The sequence below is a fragment of the Artemia franciscana genome, chromosome 19 (genome assembly GCF_032884065.1).
Source record: "Artemia franciscana chromosome 19, ASM3288406v1, whole genome shotgun sequence".
NCBI classification, from domain to species: domain Eukaryota; kingdom Metazoa; phylum Arthropoda; class Branchiopoda; order Anostraca; family Artemiidae; genus Artemia; species Artemia franciscana.
This window is the reverse complement of record NC_088881.1, coordinates 28,706,389-28,728,044: the sequence shown is the minus strand read 5'-3', so window position 1 is coordinate 28,728,044 and position 21,656 is coordinate 28,706,389. Positions and strand designations below refer to the sequence as shown.

The following is a 21,656-nucleotide window of genomic DNA, read 5'->3' as shown; positions in this document are numbered from 1 at the left end:
GTTCACATAGCTGGGATTTCACGCTAGAAACAGTGATGTTCATTTTAGTGATGATCGAACTTCATTAAATTTTGTCAGGAGAGCCTGATTTTCTTATGGGTAAATACGGGTAGCCTTGAAAAATTTGGGAATAATTTAGGCACTTATGTTTATATTTTAGACATTTAATTTTAGTACATTTTATTAATAATAATAAATTTTTTACAAATCACATCAGACAAAAATTTTTGACACTTACGGGGTAATTAAGAAAAAAATAAAGAACCAGAAGCGAAACTAAACATGGACATAAAACTAAATAAAAGTGATCAATTAATACAACACTAGCAACTAAAAATATTAGTAACAATATCATAAATAAAACTAATAAGGCGATGATGACATCCCAGTCGAAGCGAATCATCAAACAGTTCGCGATAACCAACTGCAGTAAAGAGCGACCCAGCTCAATAGTAACCGAAACTCAAAATAATGGAATTTTGATACAAATAGTTACATCAAAAGAATTGCATTTTAATGCTGGTTTTAAATATATAAGTTCCATCAAGTTTAGTCTTACCCATCAAAAGTTACAAGCCTAAGAAAATTTACCTTATTTTAGAAAGTAGGGGGGAAAACCCCCTAAAAGTCATGGAATCCTGTTTTTTACTGCTTTAAAAATAAGATTTGAGAGAAAGAGTCAAAATTTAGCGTAAAGAGCGGGGTGTAGAGGAGGGAACAGCCCCTTTCACATATGTAGTAATTTCTGTTCGTTTTAAGCTTTAATTTCACTCCTTACTTTCAGTTAAAAAACTTTTTATTTACTTAATCCTCTGCAAATGTCGCAAATAACAATATTTTTTTTTAATCTAGGCCGAACAAAAAATGACACTTGAAGTAGAACATTGAAAAAGAGAGAATAAACTGAGAATAAACAGCAAAATTAACTAAACAGAACTAAAAGATGATAACACGAAATTCTGTAAATAGGTGAGCCAGTTCTGCTGTAACATCAGGTACTCCAAGATTACGAGTTATTTTACTATTACCAAGTCAAGAAGTAAAGGATTTTTATATATAAAATAAAAAGACCGATTATACTTAACATTTTTCGTATTTTAAGGGGGTGAAGGCCAGAAAGGTCAAGGATAGAATGATCACAAAATTATAATAGAGCTTACCCAGTGATCGTTTACTATACTTCCTTTGATTAGCAACAATCTTAGAATAACCAAATAAAATGTTCTTTTTATCATCACGAACAATACCCTGCCGTCGGCTAAAAATTAAATTATCAACTGCAGAACAGAACCACCAGAAAGAAGGAACGGAAGAAAAAAAATAAGAGGGTATGAGAAGAAGTCGGGTCGTTGAAAATAGAAACTCATAAACATCAACAAAAAGAGAAATATGAACCTCAGAAAACAAAGGGGAGAGCTTTGAAACCATGACCGGAAGACCTTGCTTATTTTTACATCAAACATTTCGTGGTAAACAACTGTAAGTAATGGGCAACTCGGTTCAATAGTAATCAAAACTCTAAAAAAAGGGATTTTGATATCAGTAAATACATAAAAAGAATTAGCTTATTATTTTAATTTCAAATATACAAGATTCATCAGATTAGTGTTATCCATCAAAAGTCACGAGCTTGAGAAAATTTACGTGGTTCTTCAATAAGTGGGGAAACACCCCATGAAAGTCAAGGAATCTTAATTAAAATCACACCATCAGATTCAGCATATAATAGAACCCTATTGCAGAACTTTTAAGCTCCTACATAGAAAAAAAATTTAATTTTGCCTTTTTTTCCCAGAAGAAAGATCACGAGTGAGTGTTTATCTGTTTTGTTTTTTAGTTTGTTTTTTTTTCCCAAGAGGTGATCGTATAGAAATAGTGGTCCTTAAAGATCAGGAGAGGGTGCATTCTACCGGAAACTGAAAGTTCTAGTGCCTTTTATAAATGACCAAAAATATTGGAGGGCAACTAGCCCTTCTCCCACGTCCCACTTTTCATCAAAGTTGTCCGATCAAAATCTTGATCTTAAGACAGTCATTTTGTTCAGCATAGTTGAAACATCCAATAACTATGTCGTTAGGGGTAACATGGCCCCCCACACCCCTTGGGGAGAGGCCTGTCAGCTATGAAATTTGTCCATTGCTTATGGATAGTATTTTTTATTTGAAAATATACAGATATTTTTTGACGGTGGGAATTTTTTGACTTGGGAAGGGAGAATTTTCCGGGGATGAATATTCCATGGAAAATTTACGCTCGGGGGGGGGGGGGGGGGACAGAGTTCCTATGCGAAATTATTATTACTTTCTCTTTGGCAACTCAATTTTGCACTTCACCCTTTACGCTAACGTTTGTCTTTTTGTCCAAATTCTTTAAGAACAACACGTAAGAGTCGTTTAAACAGAATAATAAGCTTTTTTAAAGGTTATAAAGAATTTTAGCTAAAAATTCAGGTATTAAGGAGGGGGTGAACTACATTATTTACTGAATAATTTCTGTTCATTTTTGAGTTTTAATGTTGCTCCTTACTTTTAATTGAAGAAAACTTTTTTTTTATTATTTAATAGCAGTTAAGGATCATCCGCACAGGTAGGATATAAAACATCTGAAAACTTAATTAAACAGTTCAATTTAATTTCATGTTACGCGATAAAACTTCTCCCTGAAACTTTCTGGCGTGAAAACTTTCACGCCACAATGTAAAAGGACGGACGGAGGCCCAAATTTATTAATACGGAGGTACGAATTCTCATACCAGAAACGAAGAAGAAAAATAATTGAAAGACAACACTTTCAAAAGTTTTAGACTGCCTAAGGCATATATAAAAAGTGAGGACCCTTTAACCAGGCTACTCTTAGGGGCAGAAGAAAGAACATGATCAGCACGCCGGTAACCAGTACTAGATTGAGAACCCAATTAATTGGATAAAAGATTCGCATTTTTATTTAAGAAAATAAAATACATTTAAGGATTTTACCAATGATACCACGCAGTTGTTATTGGGGAAAGATCAGCACTCAGAAGGGAGTTTTCCACGTTTTAGAAGTTGAAGTGACAGTCCCTCATAGAAAGCTATTCGAAACCAGGGAAGAAACGAACCATATTAGAAAAACAACTGCAAATGAAATTAAAAAAATTACGTAATTTAGATTTGTATTGTTTGTACTTATACCATCAGTATCAAGAGAAGAAGATTTCAGCTTCTTAATTGCGTTTTCAACAGCATCTACTGACGCTGGAATAATATGGCCTTGATGAAGCAACACCAGCATATATACGAAAATCCTGACCATTTAGTTCTTTTTGAAGCTGCAACTTTAATATCTACCGTAAATGGCCTACCGCAATCTTTTAAAGAGGCAATTGAGATAAAAAAAAACAACATATAAATGGAAATTTGGCTATAAATAGAGACACGGGAGATATTTCCTTAAGCCCAATTTATAACAATTCAATATTAAAAGACTGTATGAATATTTTCGACCAGTCTAATTTAAGACAACCTGTCCGCATATCTAATGAAATCCGACATTGTAGACAGGCGAAATCTATTGCAAGGCAAAGGATGCTTATTCAATCTAATTGGTAACTTCTCTTTCATTGATTTCAAGTTGGTTTTTGTTATTTGATTCAGTGTCTTTTTTCCTCTCATACAGTTCACTTAAGAAGTTTAGATTTTGTTGTTTGTTTCTTCTTTGTTTCTTTTTTTCTTTCTCCTCTTTCTTATTTTTTTAGCACTGAGGACGACTTGGCGGAGGTCATTGTCAAAATATTTGCTTGTTTTTCATATTTTGCTACTGGCTGACAAAATCCTCGTTTTTCACCTATTTGATTTTTCTCTTTTCATTTATTATTTCCTTTCTTGTTTTCATACGAAGAAACTTTTGAATGTTAATCGACATAATTGTTACCATTCCTGATTCAGCATCAAAAGATGACAATTTCTCACTTGACAGTTTTTTTTTTTCAAAATATGTATCGAAATTTTCGGTTACTAGGGGCTGGGCTTATACGAAACAGACTATTAAGTTGCAATGTATGCCACAACTATGATAGGTGGGCGGTGTGCACTTGTATATTAAGATGTAATTTTTGCCAAAAATTGTATTTTGTTTGAATATTTTATTTTGTGAATTAAGAATGTGCTAGAAATAGCCATTTACATTTCAAATGAACCCTAAAACATTTTTTTATAATGTTTAAGTGCTCACTAATGCCGACAGAAAAAAAGGAGAAAAAAGAGAGAAAAAATTCCTGCTTTCTGTACTGAAAAATGCTTTTCCTTGTTGCTCAGGATAGGAGAACTGTAGTTCTCCTAATTGCGGGTTTCAACTATTGCGGGTAAACCTAATTGCGGGTAATTCCAATGGCCCAGGATGCTTTCTTATTTTAAAGTTCCTTTAAAATTTGCCTCTAAATTTTTGCATAGAATGGCCCATGGTTCATTGTTTACTATAATAATAATAATAATTTATTTTTGACCCGCTACAAAAAATCAGAGCGGAGTATCAACAAAAGAAACAAAACAAACACTACACAAAACATAAAGAACAAGAAACTAAAGCCAACGAGTAAGGCCTCCGTGGGCGGGCAGATATTTATAAGTAGACTGGGGTATTTTTCCAGCAAGCTCCTTCAGCTTCGACCCAATATCTGGGAAACTATACACAGATATGAGGCTCCTATGTTGCAGCATTTGCTGCAACCATGATTGGTGTTGACAATGGTATGACATTATACTAACTGTCAGCTATTTTTTTTTGTTCAGTTACGTTATCTAAAGGTCTACCTCATCTTCAAACGGGATAGGAGAAAGTCTTAAGAAAATATTTCAAGGAAGTACAAACTTCTTAGAAAGGATCCATGTGTTAAGATTTGAACAAAGTAAGGTAGATGAGGTCCATAATTCGGTCTGTTCACTTTAGCCGTATGTTTTACGTTGACCTGTTAGAATTAGAAGGAATTTCGACAGTAACCGTTTTTGTCCTTTTAGAATGAAAAGGAAGAGGTAACTCATCATCTTTTAGAGCGTATAAAAACATGGAAAATTTCTTCTTCGACAGCTTATCATTTTTCAGCGCTGGAATTGGAACTCCACCTCTTCCTCAAAGAGTATGACAGAGCTGAGGAGATTTTGAAGGATGACTGTGTTAAAGACTCCTTAGAAATAGTTTTCTGTAAGTTATTGATTTTATGCTGCAAAGTCTATTTTGAACAAAAAGCAACTATAAGATTTTCCAAGAAGTATAATTAATTTCGAAAAGTGCAATCATACGGAATTTCTTGTATTTTGAAGAAAAGGAAATGAGATTAGAAGCTCTTGGGAAATGTCCTATTAAAAAAAGATAATTAGTCTATTCCAGTGTTCGAGTTTATTAAGATTTTTACTGCAAATATACTATGTATGTCGCTTAATGAATTTGATGCTAAAAAAGGTAACAAAAGAAGTTGATTTTAAGCGTAAGATATAAAACTCAGTAGGGCGTTCTATCTGAGCTAGTTATCCTCCCTTTCTTAAAAAAAAAAAAATGTGATTTCATTAGAGTTGAAGAATAAAAAGGCTTTAGTGAGGCTAACCGAAGAAAAACGTACCCTTTTTTCCCCCTTTGAATTTTTGAACTTTAGCCCCTTTGAGTGATTCTCGTCCTTTTATATTTGAAACTTATTATCAACTGAAAGCTCTAAAATAAAAGCAAACAATTAATAAAAAGGAAATATTGGTGTCAACCAGAGACTTTCGTAGGAATTTACATCTAAATCTTATTACTTCTTGTTTTCTATTGGTTTGTCTGGTCTGTGGACCTTTCAATCGCATGATTCGTTAGTTAATGGTAATAAATGGCATCAGGTTACTCTTTTTTTTCTCTCTTACAGTTTTTCGTACTGGTTAGCTCATAGAAGAGAGTGGGGTAATGTCTAACTTTGTTTTTTATTATTTTAGATGTATTACTATTAAAAAACTTAAATTCAAAAGGATGGAAGGTGTTATTCAGCTAGTATGATGCAGAGAGTAGCAAGTGTCAGAAAAATTGGCCAAAATTGTTTTATTTCATGAATATATCATATCTTTGCGTATGTTGTGCTCTAAACTATTTTTTCAGTAGTTTTGATTAAAGCTTATACTCTTTACAGGGAGTCTCTTCTTGAGTTTAAATGAGGATCATTATCACTAGAAAAGGTAAACAAAGACATTCTAAAATAACATGAAATTGTAAATAAAAGTTTTGTAGAAGATCTGAACCCTTCTCTAAAAGAAAGCTTCCAAGAACACCTGACTTACTAATAAAAATCCGGTATATTTTATCACTTTGAAAGTATCATATTTGTCTTTAGTTAGTACACAATTAATTCTTCAAAAATAGCTGTTGATCCAATATCTACTCCGTAAACAGAAGGAGGGAGAGGATGACCCCCTCCTCACATAAAACAAACAGTTGACACCTTTTACTCTTAGAAAAATTATTAAAAAGTCTCTCAATCCACATAGAGTTCTTTGGGTTGTTTGGAATCAGGTTCAGTCTTAACCATAGCCATTACACAAACAATTTTCCTTTTACTAGGGGTTAGGCATCAGATAGCATTACTGTTACTGTGAATGTCTGAAATTCCTTTATGAATCTGCTTTTTCAGCCTTATCTATGATGGTAAAAGTTTAAGTTAAGCTAGGTTAAGTTAGGGTATAAATATCAGAAATGGGTTCAAAACATAACCTGTTACCATAAAACCTTGTAAAAAGATGAAAAAGTTGACTGGCAACGCTGACTAAATCGAAGGGGAAAAAAATTCGGAAATTCACTGGTAAATGTCGACATGCATCCATTTTGGACATTCATGGTAACATTAACACTAAAGTCACCTTAACATAAATTAACAAAATAGGATACATTTTTACTTCTAGAAGTAATTCTAAAGGCAGTGTATACCCTTTTATTGGACTTATCATAGAGACGTGCTACCAACTGACCAGTGCAAGATAGGCATAATACTCAAAATATGCCAAAAACGCTTTGGCGGAAATGCGTCAAAGGAACAATTTTACCACACAATTGATTTTTAAAAATGTGTTGATTCGCAAAGTCTTATGCACAGTTCTCAAAAAAGTCATTAGGATGGGGAAAATAAACGTTACTTGCAAAAATTGATGCTACATTCAATAAAAAAAAGTCTGGCTTTGTAGTATATATGCCTGTTTAATTCTTTAAAGGGTCTTCACGTTAGCCTTTAAAAAGTACAAGAAGTATTGACATATAAATAATAATGATCGCCATAAAAGGGGGGACTTTTTTTTAGCTCCTCCTAAGCTTTTCATAAAAAGGAATTAATCAAAAGAACAAAAACAATCCTTAAATTACTGCAGAAATCAATATTTTGAAGAACTCTCTATCAAATCTCATCTTGGTACTTACAAATTAGTTTGTTTCTTTTTTAAGGTTCTGCCCGTCTGAATTTACTACAAGGACGTCTTGATGAAGCAGCACATCTTTTAGCTTATATAGACGAAAGGATTAACTTAGACCCTCCATCATTCTTCTTCTATTTAAAAGCCTTTTATTCGATGTTAATCGGGAAAACTGATGAGGGTAATAACCTACTCGAGCAAGCTCTGCTTAATCATCTGTCAGGATTAGAAATTCAAACAAATTTGATAAATTTTTACATAGACCTTGACGGATATCGACTACTAGAGATGATCTCGATATATTTTGAGTTCTCTGCCAAAGAACCTTACGAAAAAGGAGAAATTGTTGACCCGCTGACGGTAGTTGCTGGGGCTAGTGGTAAGATGTTGGCTCAGCACCTTCCACACCATAAATTAGCTCAGCTTTACTGGGCAAGACTCTGTTTCATTTTAGGGGATTTAAGTTCCAGCATTGTCACTGCAAGAAACATAACAGAAAATATTGACAATCAGTGTGTTGAAGCTTACTTACTTGAAGCGAGGTCCTTTATAGTTACTGAAGATTATATGGCAGCTAAACGTTGTCTAGAAAACTGCCTGAGCTACAACTTTTCTGTAAGTATTTTCTTTTTGTAGTCTTATTAAATAGATGAAAGATCTAAAGCCTAATTGGCTTATCGTTCTGTAACCAAAGAAGTAAAGTTTGAAAAAATGGATCTATTGCTAGTAGAAACAACATTAAAACGAAAATTTCACTTGTTTACAACCAAGTGTCCTCAGTGTTGAAAAGGGCAACAAATATAAACCATAACAATTTCAACAAAAGAGGAATCTAAAATTGCGAGAGCATAAAGAGAAAAAGAAAAAACCCACAAAATGAACGACATCTATCCAAAACCTGAAAAAAAAGTTTAAAGGAAAGGTTAACTTTTTACTTTTTATTCTCTGTTAATTTTCGATTCTTTTATTTAAAAAATATATTGAGTTTTAAGTTCCTTCCTTATTTAAAAAAAGGACTCTTTTGCGAGAGCAAAATTGCGAGAGTATAAAGAGGAAAAGAAAAAACCCGCAAAACGAACGACATCTATCCAAAAAGTGAAAAAAACGTTTAAGGGAAAAGTCAATTTTTACTTTTTTTCTCTGTTCATTTTAAATTATTTTATTTGAAAAATATATTGAGTTTTAAGTTCTTTCTTTATTTCAAAACCTAGCGCACCTTCCTGTACTTCCTGTATAAAAGCGAATTGTTCGTTTGGCCATTCTCCTTCCTCCTCTATTTCTTATTGCTCCTCATTGTTTCTGAGATTTACTCATTTAATCTTGTTTAATCGATTGTTCTATGGAGGTTGGGATGCAATCTTGGGGTATTTCTTAATGCTCCTTATTGTTTCTGAGATTTATTCATTTAATCTTGTTTAATCGATTGTTCTATGGGGGTTGGGATGCAAAGATGGGGTATTTTTGGGGTATTTTGAACACTGGACGTTTGCTGTTATTCATTTTTTAGATTCTGTATTTTTAGTGTTTATTTACATAAGATAGATCTGTATACCAACTGTTTCTTTTTCTGTGACTGCTTGATTGTAATAAATACCATCTATCCTGACCAAATATTATATGCTCATATGTTCCAATATATTCTCCTATATTTCTATGTTTCCAGATGTTCAATCGACTCTTATAAATATTAAAGTTCTTATTAACACAATTATTAATGCCTTATTATAGCATATATTTTGGTGGCACATGGGGAACCATTTTGACAAGTGGGTGATCACAAGAGGAATACTAAATGAAATTATCACACACTAAGCTAAAGTAACTTATAGAACTTTTAAGATTTGATGGGAAAAAAATGGAACAAATACGAAAAGGAAAATTGCGACTAATTTACATTTATTTAAATTTTTGGGGGATACATGTCAAGTTTAAGTAAGATTATTGACAGATAAAATACAAAAGCAAAAATACAAAACAGAGCACTCTGTCTTCCTTGGAGGATCCTTGGATCCTCCAAGGAGGATCTTTTTGGGTTGTAGGAACCAGAAAACAATTTTAAGCATTTCGGTCAAACCAAATACATTGATAAAATAATTTATTTACTTTCTTTTGTAAAGAATTACTTTACAAAAAATTAAACATTACGTCAATAAACAAAAAGAAGAATTACATCGAAAATTTCACTGAATATAATCATTTATTTCTTACTAAAGGCACTAAATATTGCAATGTGCTTCCAAATGAGCCCTCAAACATCTTTTTATTTTAACACTTCAGTACCCCATTAACGACAAGAACAAAGAATAAAAATGCATGTCACTGCTTTCCATGTGAAATGGTTATTTTCTTTCTTGCTGGAAATGGGGGACTGTAACTCTCGTTACAGTCTTTAGGCTTTCAGCTATGGTGATTCCATTGAGTTAGTTTTAATTTGATTCAAAGTTATTTTCAGTGGGTTTCAGGTTGGCTGTATTCAGAATTTTTGTTCTGGGGGAGGGGGTAAAAAAAAATTAAAAACACTTCAAAAATGTATTTATATGCATTTCCGTTATATTCTTACGAGGTGAAAAAAGTATGTAGGGGCGGTGTTTAAACCTTTTCCTGGATATGGCCTTGGGTTTCAGGTATATTTTTTAAATTTCTGTAGATTCATTTTTGTAAGAAACTTCAACCAATAATATTAACCGAAATAACAGTTATCATTCCTGAATTAGCTGTAAATGGTGATTCTTCTTAATATTTCTTAATAAAACCTAGAAAGCTAGGAATGAATTGAAATGATGAATTCATAATTAAACAAATCTTCTATTGCTGATCAAAATTATATTTGTTTGTCAGGTACGCTCAATGCCCGAATATCACTTTATTTTGGGTAGTATTCAAAGACGCCAAGGAGACATTTCATCAGCTTTGAAAACTCTGCAGTTAGCACAGAAAATGATGGCAGAAAATGACCAATCCGGAGAAACAATGAAGGAACTCAAGTCAAACAGTACGTAGCATACTAGATAGGTTTCCCTTTCTTAAAATTTTTCTTCTCAATCTAGAGAATATTGAGAACTCCAGACAAATGGGACTTCATGCATTAGAAAATTTTCAATAGTTTTTCCCCTGGACTTAGTGAACTTAAAAAACTCAAGTCAAACGGGGCTTGACACATTAGAGAAGGTTTTGATAGTTAAGTTTTTCACCTGGACTTAAAGACTCTTAAAAACTCAAGTCAAACGGCATGTAGAATACTAGAAAGGTTTCTCTTTCTTAAAATTTTTCCTCTCAATCTAGAAAACATTAAGAACTCAAGCAAATTGGCCTTCATGCATTAGAAAAGTTTCAATAGTAAAGTCTTCCCCTAGACTTAGAGAACTTTAAAACTTAAGTCAAACGGGACTTAACACATAATAAAGATTCAATAGTTGAAAGATTTCATCTACAATTAAAGAACTTTAAAAAACTCAAGTCAAACAACAGTTAACACATCATAAAAGTTTTCACAACGAAGTGCCTCGTGGGTTTTACAGTATTAAAGAAATTGGCTTCTAGAACTCAACTTCATAGAGACCCAACTTTAAAAACTCAACTAGAACGATCCCACAATACCGTGCTTAATCTGGATGTAAAAACTCAAATAACTTGATGTAATAAATATTGTTACGTTCTCCATTTTTAAGGGCTAAAAGAACTTAAAGATATTAAATTTAAAAACTTTAAAACTAGACTTTTGAACTTTAGAGCTTAGAACTTTAAAAACTAGACTTTAGCATTTTACGCTTTCAAAAAATTGTCTCCAACCCCAAACTGTTCTTGTTAATAACACTGATTAAGAATAATACCACTCATAAACACCTGATAATAACACTGATGATAATAACACTGATATTAACACTGAATGCTAATAACACTGACTGTAAGCAGCAGCAGTATGTTCTTGGACAGTCTTTGGGGAAGGTTTCCTTGCAGGTTTTTTCGGGGCATACAATTATAAAATTCTTGTGAGGGTTGGTGTCCCTAACCCCATTACCCAACAACCTCTTCTTCGGCTTCGTGAAGGGCAGCCCCAAGAAATTGCCCTCGCAGAGGAAGATTCTCCCTATAGAAATCCACCTCAAGCACTACCCCCCTCCTTCAAAAATAGCTGTATACTTACCTAATATCTGTATAATAACAAAGACTATGTGTAAACAAAGGCCTCTCCCCACGGACTGTGAGGGGTCATTTTACACCTAAAGACATAATTATTTGATCTTTCAAGTTTACTTAACAAAAGGGCTATGTACAAATTTTGATCAGATAATCTTAGAGAAAAATGGGCGTATGAGGGAGTCCAGTTGCCCTCAATCCTTTTGGTCAATTAAAAAGAGCACAAAAACTTTTAATTTCCATTCGAATGCAACCTCTCCAGATCTTTTATGACCATTATTTTAATACAATGACCCCTTGGAAAAAAAAAAGAATTGTAAACAAGCATCTGTGATCTGCCTTCTGGCAAAAAAAAGGAAAGTTCGACATTTTTGGAGGTAGAAGTGTGAAACTTCTAAAGTAGGGTTCTCTGGTACGGTGGATCTGATGGTGTCATTTTCATTAAGATTTCTTTAATTTTAAGAGGTGTTTCCCCCTATTTCGAAAATCCGGTAAATTTTCTCAGGCGCGTAACTTTTGATGGTTAACACTAAATTAACGAATTTTGTATATTTGGAATCAAAATAGTAAGCTGATTCTTTTGGTGTGTCTATTGATATTAAAATTCCGTTTTTAGAGTTCCGGTTGCTATTGAGCCGAGTCACTTCTTACTTATAGTTCGTTACCACGAACTATATTAGCATCTTCAGAATGGTTCCGATCTGCTAGTTGATCGCTTACCTCCAGATTTGTTTTGACTAAATGAATTTTCAGAATATTTTGTATAGCTATTGTTCCGAATATTTTGAAAAGGGGGAAGAATAGCAACCCCCTCTCAAGCTACGGGTCAGTCATAGTACCTAACAGGCTTAATAAGATTTTTGAAAAACTGTGGCTACCTGAGTTAACTAAGAAGCCTCAAATTGATTACAAATTAGTTTTCCGTTATCATTTGGGTCGTGGTTTTGTTTATCGCATTTTCATGCGTATTTGATCACTGAAGCTATGCTACATGAATGATTTCTATTGTTGTGTGGCATGGACATATCCACCGATTTTGATGCGATGACTCATTCAAAAGCTGTTTTTATTATTTCTGGAAGAGCGTTTTAACGCTTATGTTGTTGTGGTTTAATTATTTTGTTATATAAAATATTCTCTTTTTTCTCAGTATTTCATAAATGCTTGATGTTTTAATCCTCACTGGTTCTTTCTTATCCGTTCTATTTAGTTTAATCTTGCCCTAGAGTACTGTTTAATGTCTTCTTTTTCTTTTGTCTAAAACCATCGCTTTTTTTGTTTAGATAGAGTATTTTGGCAATTTTATTTATTTACCTTTTATACTCTTGAATTTTGAGATAATAAATAAATAAGTTGCAATGCCCCGTGGTTTTCGCTTTCACCATCTCATTCATTGTAACGTCAGTTGTTTTAAACTTGGCATCTTAAGTATTCCAATTTATGATAATTTTAATTTAAAATTTTCTTGTTAGTTTTTGGCAATTTTGTTTTTCAACTTCAAAAACAAGAAGTTTTAATTGAATCCAGAACATAGCTAATGATAGTCTACATAGGAAACGAGAAAATGAATTTTGTCACTGTCTTTAAATAATTTCTATATTTTGTTTGGTTTATCTTTTAGGCATTATGTATTTTTTACCTATTAATCATTATTCTTATTCCCCTTTTTCATTTTTGGATTCGTATACATTTACATAATCCTATCCCTGGAATCAAATCCCAAACCCTGCAGTGGGTCCCTGTAGCTGAGTTCAAAATCTGGGTGCCGTATCACTAAGCTGCAATTATTACAGATGTTATATGTATATATATATATATATATATATATATATATATATATATATATATATATATATATATATATATATATATATATAGATTATAAAATACCTATAAGATATGTAGATATTATTGGTTTCACGTGGCTGTGCAGTGGGTTTGATCTCAGTTTGGTAATACGGGAGCCAGAGTTCAAACTCAGCTGCAGCCCCAGCTCAGCTGCAAACTCAGGTGCCAGCTACACACTGTAGGACTTAGAATTTGATTCTGGTGATTCAACTTTGCTAAAGTGTCTCTATACTAACCAAACCAAGAAGAAAAATAAGATATTATATATATAATTATTTAGTATACTCTATCCATCTACTTTTGCAGGCAACATTTTTCAAAGTTACGATATCGAGTTGGAAATCTGTAAAACTATGTCAGGACTTGGACAGGAAGAAGAAGCGATTAAGCGACTAGAAATTGCTATTTCCAACTGTTCGGTATAATATTTCTTTGGTTTAAAGGAAATTGATAATTCTGTCACTAAGATAAAGCATTTAAACCATGATCACTGATCAATAGCTTAATTATTCAATATTCCGTAGTAATCAGTAAGTAATTATTGATTTTAATCATTTAGTTACGTGCCATGCTATACTGAATGTCCTCTTGAATTGGAAAAGGTACTTGCGTGGCACCCTCGAAGATAAAGACTAAACTCATATAAATTTATAAAATTCTTCGCCCTCCTTCTCCATTTTTGTGAGTAAGTATTTAAATACCATGCACATCTCCCCCTCTTTTACAAGCTATTGAAATGCTATGATTTTTTTTTCATGAATATATCTTACCTATTTATCATCAGCTAATCTCAGTTCTAATTTGATTAATTCAACAAAGTTTGATATTCTTTAATTAACGTTGACTCTTTGATATGGAATTTCTAGAAGAAAAATTAGTTAATACTTTTTCAGTTTAACTCAATTAAATTAGTGTCTAAATAATATTCTTACGCAAGATCATAGTGCAAAAACGTTGAGGTGATTCAATTAAAATACATTTTTACTCCCCTCCCTCCTTTTCCTAAAGTCAAAGCTAGAGGCCAATAGGCCCCCTAATACCCTACAAAAGTTTAAGTTGATTTCTCTGGCCATTTCGAGATACTGCAGAACCACTATTTTGACAACCTTGCACCATATGGTGTCTTTGGATTTACTTCACGACTTACATGTGAAAAAAATTTCTTCCCATGAATGCTTCTAGTTCAAAGCTTTTAGATGAGTCGGATACAAAAAATTTAGCCACTACAATACCTCCCCCCCCACACACACACAGGCACGCATTAAATTTAAAATCGTCCCTATGTGCTACCTGAAATGCAGAACTGCAGTGCCCAGAGACAATGAAGACTTGCTATTTTTGTACCCTGGATGCACATAGTGTCCTTAGAAATAACTTTTTGTCATCTCCTATTTATAAGCTTAAGGTCCACTTAATCCCAGAACATCCCCTGTAAGTTTCCAGTAAGTTTCAGTTTGTACTCTTAAACCATTTTTAATATATTGCGGATATCCTATTTTGTTATTTTAGGTAAATGGGATGCCTGTTGATCTTGCCGTGGATAGAGTCCAGCCCCACAGGGGCTAAAGGTACCAAAACTTCTAGGCTGATTTGAAGCAAAACCTATTCAATATTTCTCTGTCCACAGCCCCAAACTAGAATTTGAGATCTAAGTATCTCTGAACTTTCTCAAAAATTGTTTTGAATCATGCTTCTCTTAAAAGTTTTAAGAGGTCATCTTTTTTCACACAGAATTCAAAGTTTACCGCAAAGACCAGACCGGTTGGGGCAGAGGCTCCCTCATGTTTATATTACACTATATATTTTTTTTAAAAATCATATTCGATTTCAATTACTTTTTTTGGTTGAGCAGTATTTTTTAGAACCTCTGGGTTCAAAATTCAATCTTTAGCAAAAAGACACGGAATTGAGTGGGGAATGGGCAGCCCCCTGATTTATGAAGTAATTTCTATACAGTGAAGCACTAGTCAAAATTACAGTAAAGATTGTGGCTAAGGAATTGATAACCTATTTCTCGCAAGGAATAAGTTCTGTTCATTTTAAGTTTCTATGTAGCTCATTGCTTTCATTTGAAAAAAAAATCATTTAATTTATGTAAAGAGAAAGTACCCATTGATTTTTGGAAAACTTAAAAAAAGCCTCAGTTTAAGAGAGGTGGCAAGTGTCAGAGAAATAATTATTGAGATGATTACCTCTCAGATACTTACCATTGTTATGAAACTTCTTGAAACATTTTTGTTGCTGGATAAACATAAAGGAGCGGAACATTTTTGACATGTCACTCTGGATATTGACAGCACTCGGGCATCATGCAGTTTGGAGCACTGGCGCAGTCCAGAAAATCAGGCCAGTGGCCAATGGCAACGTATCGAATATCTAAGACGAAAATGTCCTTTCCAGGCCATTCTTATCTGGTTGAAGAATAGAGTCATCTGTGCTTCAAAACCTTCTTCGGCTTCGTGAAGGGCTTATGTCGATCTTGATGATTGACTCTGCTGTCAGATTTTTCCTCCTTCCGGCTATTGAAAGGACGGCTTTACTCTTCCCGGAAATTGAGTATGGTAATGTCAAACACATGAAATGCCAATTGAAAGGAACATTTTTTAGTCGGAAGTGTACCCTGTACAGGCCCAAAAATGAATCCAGTATGTCGACTCGGCCCATCAATTCATTTTACCTGACAACTGCTATCAGGCAAGTTACTTGTATAAAACTTCTTATTTATTCTCGTATCAACGCTCTTAATCTTGGTTATCTGCGCTGATAATGGTAGTTACCAGAAGGACAGGTTTGGAGTCATACCACTATGTCACTATGACGTCGCGTTTCAAGTAGTCATGGAGCAGAACTTTTCTTTATCACACTTTTTCAACTTACTATCACCATCTAAAGGACTGGTATTCACTCTATTTGTGGCCAAGATTCCGATACCAGAGCCCATATTTAGTAAGTAACTAGCACAAGAGATCGCGAGAGCTAAGTTCAACAGAGCTTTCTGATACAAACTGCAGAACGCATGCAGCTCTCCATTCCTAGTGGATTTCTGACTCCTTTGCTTGATATATGAAATATTTTTCCGTCGGCATTGCATTACAAAAACCTAGACCACTCTTGACCTTAGAATTCTGCTTGGACAAAACTTGTCCTCTGAACGGTATGATTTATTACTAGACACACACGTTTTCAATTGGGTGCAGTTTACTACAAGATTGTTTTATAGTAAGAAGGATGTTTTTTTTTTTTTTTACATAGCTTGTTGTTCTACTTTTGTTCTTCATTCAATTTGGCCTCAACAACGAAATTCAAATATCCCGGCACCGTCAGATATCTATTCAGGTTCATATTATGGGGGGCAAAAAATGAAATTCTTGAGGTGTGCTGGTAGTACACACAAACTTACGGAAACCTCATCGCTCCTCATACAAACATGAATTCTGAACATTGTTATAATTTCTTTCCCATCCTTGTTTAGTTCAACGCCTATCGTCTGCAACACATTACTTTGCCTCTACTCAGCAACATCACGTAAAAATTCATTCTAAAAATAACCTTGAATTTGCTTGAGTTCTCCACCATCTTTATCTTTTACGTCTGATGGGATAAAGTCAGCAGCAATAACCAACAGATTTTTCTTCCATGGATAGGTATCATTTCTTTGCTTTGAACTTAGCAGAGGTACATACTGGTTCTGGAGCTAAGCCTGTTAATTCTAGGCCATCTACTTCATCATCAAATCCATCAAATGTTGGTAGTTCATCGTCACGGAGTGGTCAATGGTAATTTTCTTGATTACCGTTTTCTGAGTCTTAAATATCTTCAAGGCCTCTCTCATCACTATCAATTGTATTAACCGCCTGCAAGATATATAGGTCTTTTAGCAACCACGACCTGTAGGAAGGATCTAGCAACAAAGAGTGAAAAATTTTTGGGATAGAGATACAGAGATTCATGTGATAACTACTAAAGGTAGATAGCGCTAACAGTTGGCTAGAAAATGAGTCAATGTTTATTTTGCAAACAGTATGATTGAATCAGAAACATGAGCATATATGACTGAAAAGGATTCTTTCATGGGGAGGTGTGCTAAAATAAATATTTTTCTATATTTTATTAGTATTTTTCTTTTCGTCTGTGTTTGTTTTTGTCCCGGCTCGTCTTAATGTCATTTAATGTTTTGGCTAAGATGAAAATAATGTTTTTGCAGGATGTTGAACGTTCAAACTACTTTTTGTTTTCGTGGGTGGATATTATGTTAATATCTGGAAACTCGGAAGCTGCAATAGAAGCTTTGCAGAGAATACCAGCCTCAAGCCGTTACTTCATAAGATCACGGAAATATTTGGCAAATATTGCTCTAGAGAAGTTTTCCGACAAAACAACTTACATTGCCTGTTTTAGGTCAGTTTTTTTGTTTCATCTAGATTTTTCATTATCGTCCTATAGTTGTAATAGAAAAAACAATTGGACTCATTGAGCTCATACGTAAATCATAATGTTAAATCTTTATGCCATTTCCTTGCGATAAATACGACAACATGTTTGCATTTGGTTTCACCAAATGCGAAAAGAAGATAGCATCCATAAACGTGACTAATTTTGAATAAAGTCTTCAAATGTAAATCGTCAACAATGTCAACGTCAAATGTCAACACCAAATGCGAAAAGAAGATAGCATCCATAAACGTGACTAATTTTGAATAAAGTCTTCAAATGTAAATCGTCAACAATGTCAACGTCAAATGTCAACACCAAATGCGAAAAGAAGATAGCATTCATAAACATTATTATTTAAGAATTAACGACGCTTCTTGACTACTAAGGTCCCTGCGTCGGCCCTGCAGTGCATTCCTGCAGCGTGATTCGATCTCTGGGTCCCGTATTACCAAGCTAAGGTCAAATCCACTGCGCCACCACAGGACCATCCATAAACATTACAAATTACGAAGAAAATTTTCAAATGTAAAACATCAACAATGTCAACGTCAAATGTCAACAATTCAAATGTAAAACTGTAATAGAATCATTAGGCGTCGATTCAAAAATATCAACTGTGCTAATATGACGTACTGTTTTTTTTACTTTCCTCTATAACAAAATCGTCAATCTTTCTACTTTCATCTACTAGCTCCAAACGAGCCAAACTAAATACAACAAAATGAGCTAAATACGAAAATATGTTTGCATTTGGTTTCACTAAACGCAAAAAAAAAGATCCATAAACGTGACTAATTTCGAATAAAGTCTTCTGGTGGCTAGAAAATAGAATAAAAATAGTAAATAGTAATAGTAAATAGTAAATAGTAAATAGTAATAGTAATAGTATAGTAAATAGTATAGTAAAAATAGAATAGAAATAGTAAATAGTAATAGTAAATAGTAAATAGTAATAGTAATAGTAAATAGTAATAGTAAATAGTAATAGTAAATAGTAAATAGAATAGAAAATATTAATAGAAGCAAATTACTTGCTACCTTCAAGCTTCATGGTCTTGAGTCACTATGGGGGTGATGTCTGGGAAGATGTTCGCAAGGTAAAAAGAACAGTCGAGTCTTTCCCACCATTTAAAACGAGGTCTTCTTCAACCATTTTTAACTTCAGTAGCGAGTGGCAACTAACAGCGAATAGCAAGTACATAAGTAGCAAGAGTGAGTTTAAGGATCTAGAGTTTTGATAGGAATAAATGTCAAGCAGTAAAACTGCAGCTTAAAATAAAGAACAACTTCACATATTATGATAAATAAAGCACATATATAGAATGCTTTCATTTTTCATTTTGGCAAATGTGACGGCAAGACAGCCCTCATAAGCCTCCTAACACATTATGCTTCAACGTTTTAGAGTTTTGATAGAAATAGTGTCAAACAAGAAAGTCACAGGTCAAAATTACGAATAAAATGCTGCATAAATGTTGTTAAGTTGTAGAAGAGTACATTTGTAGATGCATCAATAACTCAAAGTTAAAACATCGAGTTTTTTTTAGCAAAAAAAGGAAACAGCAAATATCCTAAATAACAGTTGCTACTTCAAGGCGTATAAGATATAATTTAATAATTATAATTTAATAATAATTATAATTATATTATAATTTTATTAAATTATGATTTTATTAAATATAATTCAATAATATTATTAAATTGTAATTTAATAATAATAATAATATAATTATAATTCATATAAAATAAGTTTCCAGCTGTTGAAGTACAGGTTAAAATAACAAATAAAACATTGTAATAAGGAATTACGGAATCTTTCCATTATCAAAGCAGAGTTTTTTTAGGTAAGAGTCTAAAACCATCTCAAATTTGCAACACGGGGCTAAGGGATCAATTTCAGCTGCCTAAAGGTTGGGTGACAAGTTTGCTACTTGTCCCTGTAAAAGAGATTCAGCAACAGAAATGTCAATTGGACGCCATATACGCCTTCAATGACATTGAAGAATGACTGTCCTTTTTTAAGAGTTTTTGTCTTTATTTATAGTTATTCTAGAAAAATATTTAGTAAAAAAAATTTTGTTGGGAGGGGTGTGGGAGAATGGTAAAAGTTGGGCGGGAGTTATTTTAGGTCAAAGTTCATGTTAAGTTTGTGTCACCTCATTGCAAAAGCAGGTGCTTAGGGAAATTATGTACAAACAATAATATTAAATATATTTTCTTATATATTTTAAATTTCTCAATTTTTTCTTAGCTTTTTTTTCAGCAATAGTTTTTCCACTACAAACTAACTGGATTTTTTAGCATATGTATAAATGAATAAATTCAAACAAAACAGAAAACTTTAAAAAACAAAAGTTTCTTATTTTAGCTTCATAAAGTCTATCTTACTAATATTTATGTTTTATTTTAACTAAATTTGTAAATCTCAGCACCTCAGTTGAGATATCACAATTTTTTTCAGAAACAGAATTGTTCAGCTATTCTCAGAGAAAATATTACACATAGACAATTCAATCTTTGCTGCAATAAATTTTAGGGAACATGTATGATTTTTGTTTCTTTTATTTAATTTTTCTTTTATGTCATTTAAAAAGAAAATCTAAAAAGAAGCATAAACGCAAAGATTTAAATCCATTTTCACGGCATTAGCCTTTAGGGAGAAATTTTGATTGATTTGACCTGTCTAAACTAGGCTGTTTAATCTACTGATGTTTGATGTTTTTTCAGGGAGATTGTTACCGTATCCCCCGTTTCAGAAAATTGGCTGCTTTTGGGAAATGCATATATGAGTTTGCAAATGCCTGAAAAGGCTATTGAGGTAAGTTTTAATCAATGTGAATGTTTGTACAGTCTTGTCGACACTTATACCAATGGTTTTTTATCAACATTGATTTCAATTAATCTACTTGAATCCAGCCTCTTCGTAGCGTTGTATCATCTATGGCTATTCCTCTCCATCCTACGACGATTAAATTTTCGGATCTGATCCCTCCAAAGAAACCTTTAAGCACCTTATTACAGTTTTTGTATAATTTTATCCCTTTCCCAGTCTATCTGTCACAGTCTTTTGGACCATTTAGGAGAGTCCTTTTAGAAATACGACTTTTCTCCTTAGGGAGGCCATAACCAAGCCACCATAGGATTTTCTTTATATATTTTGAAATTACCTTCTACTATCAATATTGGCCAAAATAACAATTACAATTACTGAATCAACTTCAAATGTTTATTCTTTAAATGATTTCTTACACCACACTGGCTAATAAAGAGAAGGAAGAATATCCTCGTTCTTCTTTTCTTTGCGATTTTGTGTTATTCAGTTATTCTTTTTAACTTGATCTTTTTTCAATAAACATATCCCATTTGGTATATCCTCACGTATTTCTGCGCATATATTCAATATATATATATATATATATATATATATATATATATATATATATATATATATATATACTAGCTGTTGGGGTGGCGCTTCGCGCCACCCCAACACCTAGTTGGTGGGGGCGCTTCGCGCCCCCCCAAGCCCCCCCGCGCGCGTAAGTCGTTACGCGCCATAATAGTTACGCGCCATTGTAGTTGTGTCCCTATGTCCCACCTGTGAATATAGATAGATATATATATATATATATATATATATATATATATATATATATATATATATATATATATATATATATATATATATATGGTTTTAACTACGTAAAACTTGCGAATATACAACATTCTTTGCTGTCCCATTGTCTTTGCATATAAATAGATTGTCAGGTTTACCGACTCTTGAACATGCAACATATAATGGTCCATGGGAAAACAATCTGTATTCAGATCTATACCTCA

At 33.2% G+C, this 21,656-nt stretch overlaps 1 protein-coding gene across 1 annotated transcript in view; it reads left to right on the top strand.

Moving 5' to 3' along the window:
- LOC136039520 (tetratricopeptide repeat protein 21B-like) overlaps positions 1-21,079 on the top strand; it is a 47,528-nt gene extending 26,449 nt beyond the window's left edge. Inside the window, exons 6-11 of the mRNA XM_065723322.1 lie at positions 4,992-5,175; positions 7,429-8,012; positions 10,236-10,389; positions 13,689-13,801; positions 17,587-17,780; positions 20,544-21,079. Coding sequence (XP_065579394.1) covers positions 4,992-5,175; positions 7,429-8,012; positions 10,236-10,389; positions 13,689-13,801; positions 17,587-17,780; positions 20,544-20,802 — 1,488 coding nt within the window. The 3' untranslated portion in view covers positions 20,803-21,079. The remainder of the gene's footprint in view (positions 1-4,991; positions 5,176-7,428; positions 8,013-10,235; positions 10,390-13,688; positions 13,802-17,586; positions 17,781-20,543) is intronic.
- The last annotated feature ends 577 nt before the right edge of the window (positions 21,080-21,656 follow it).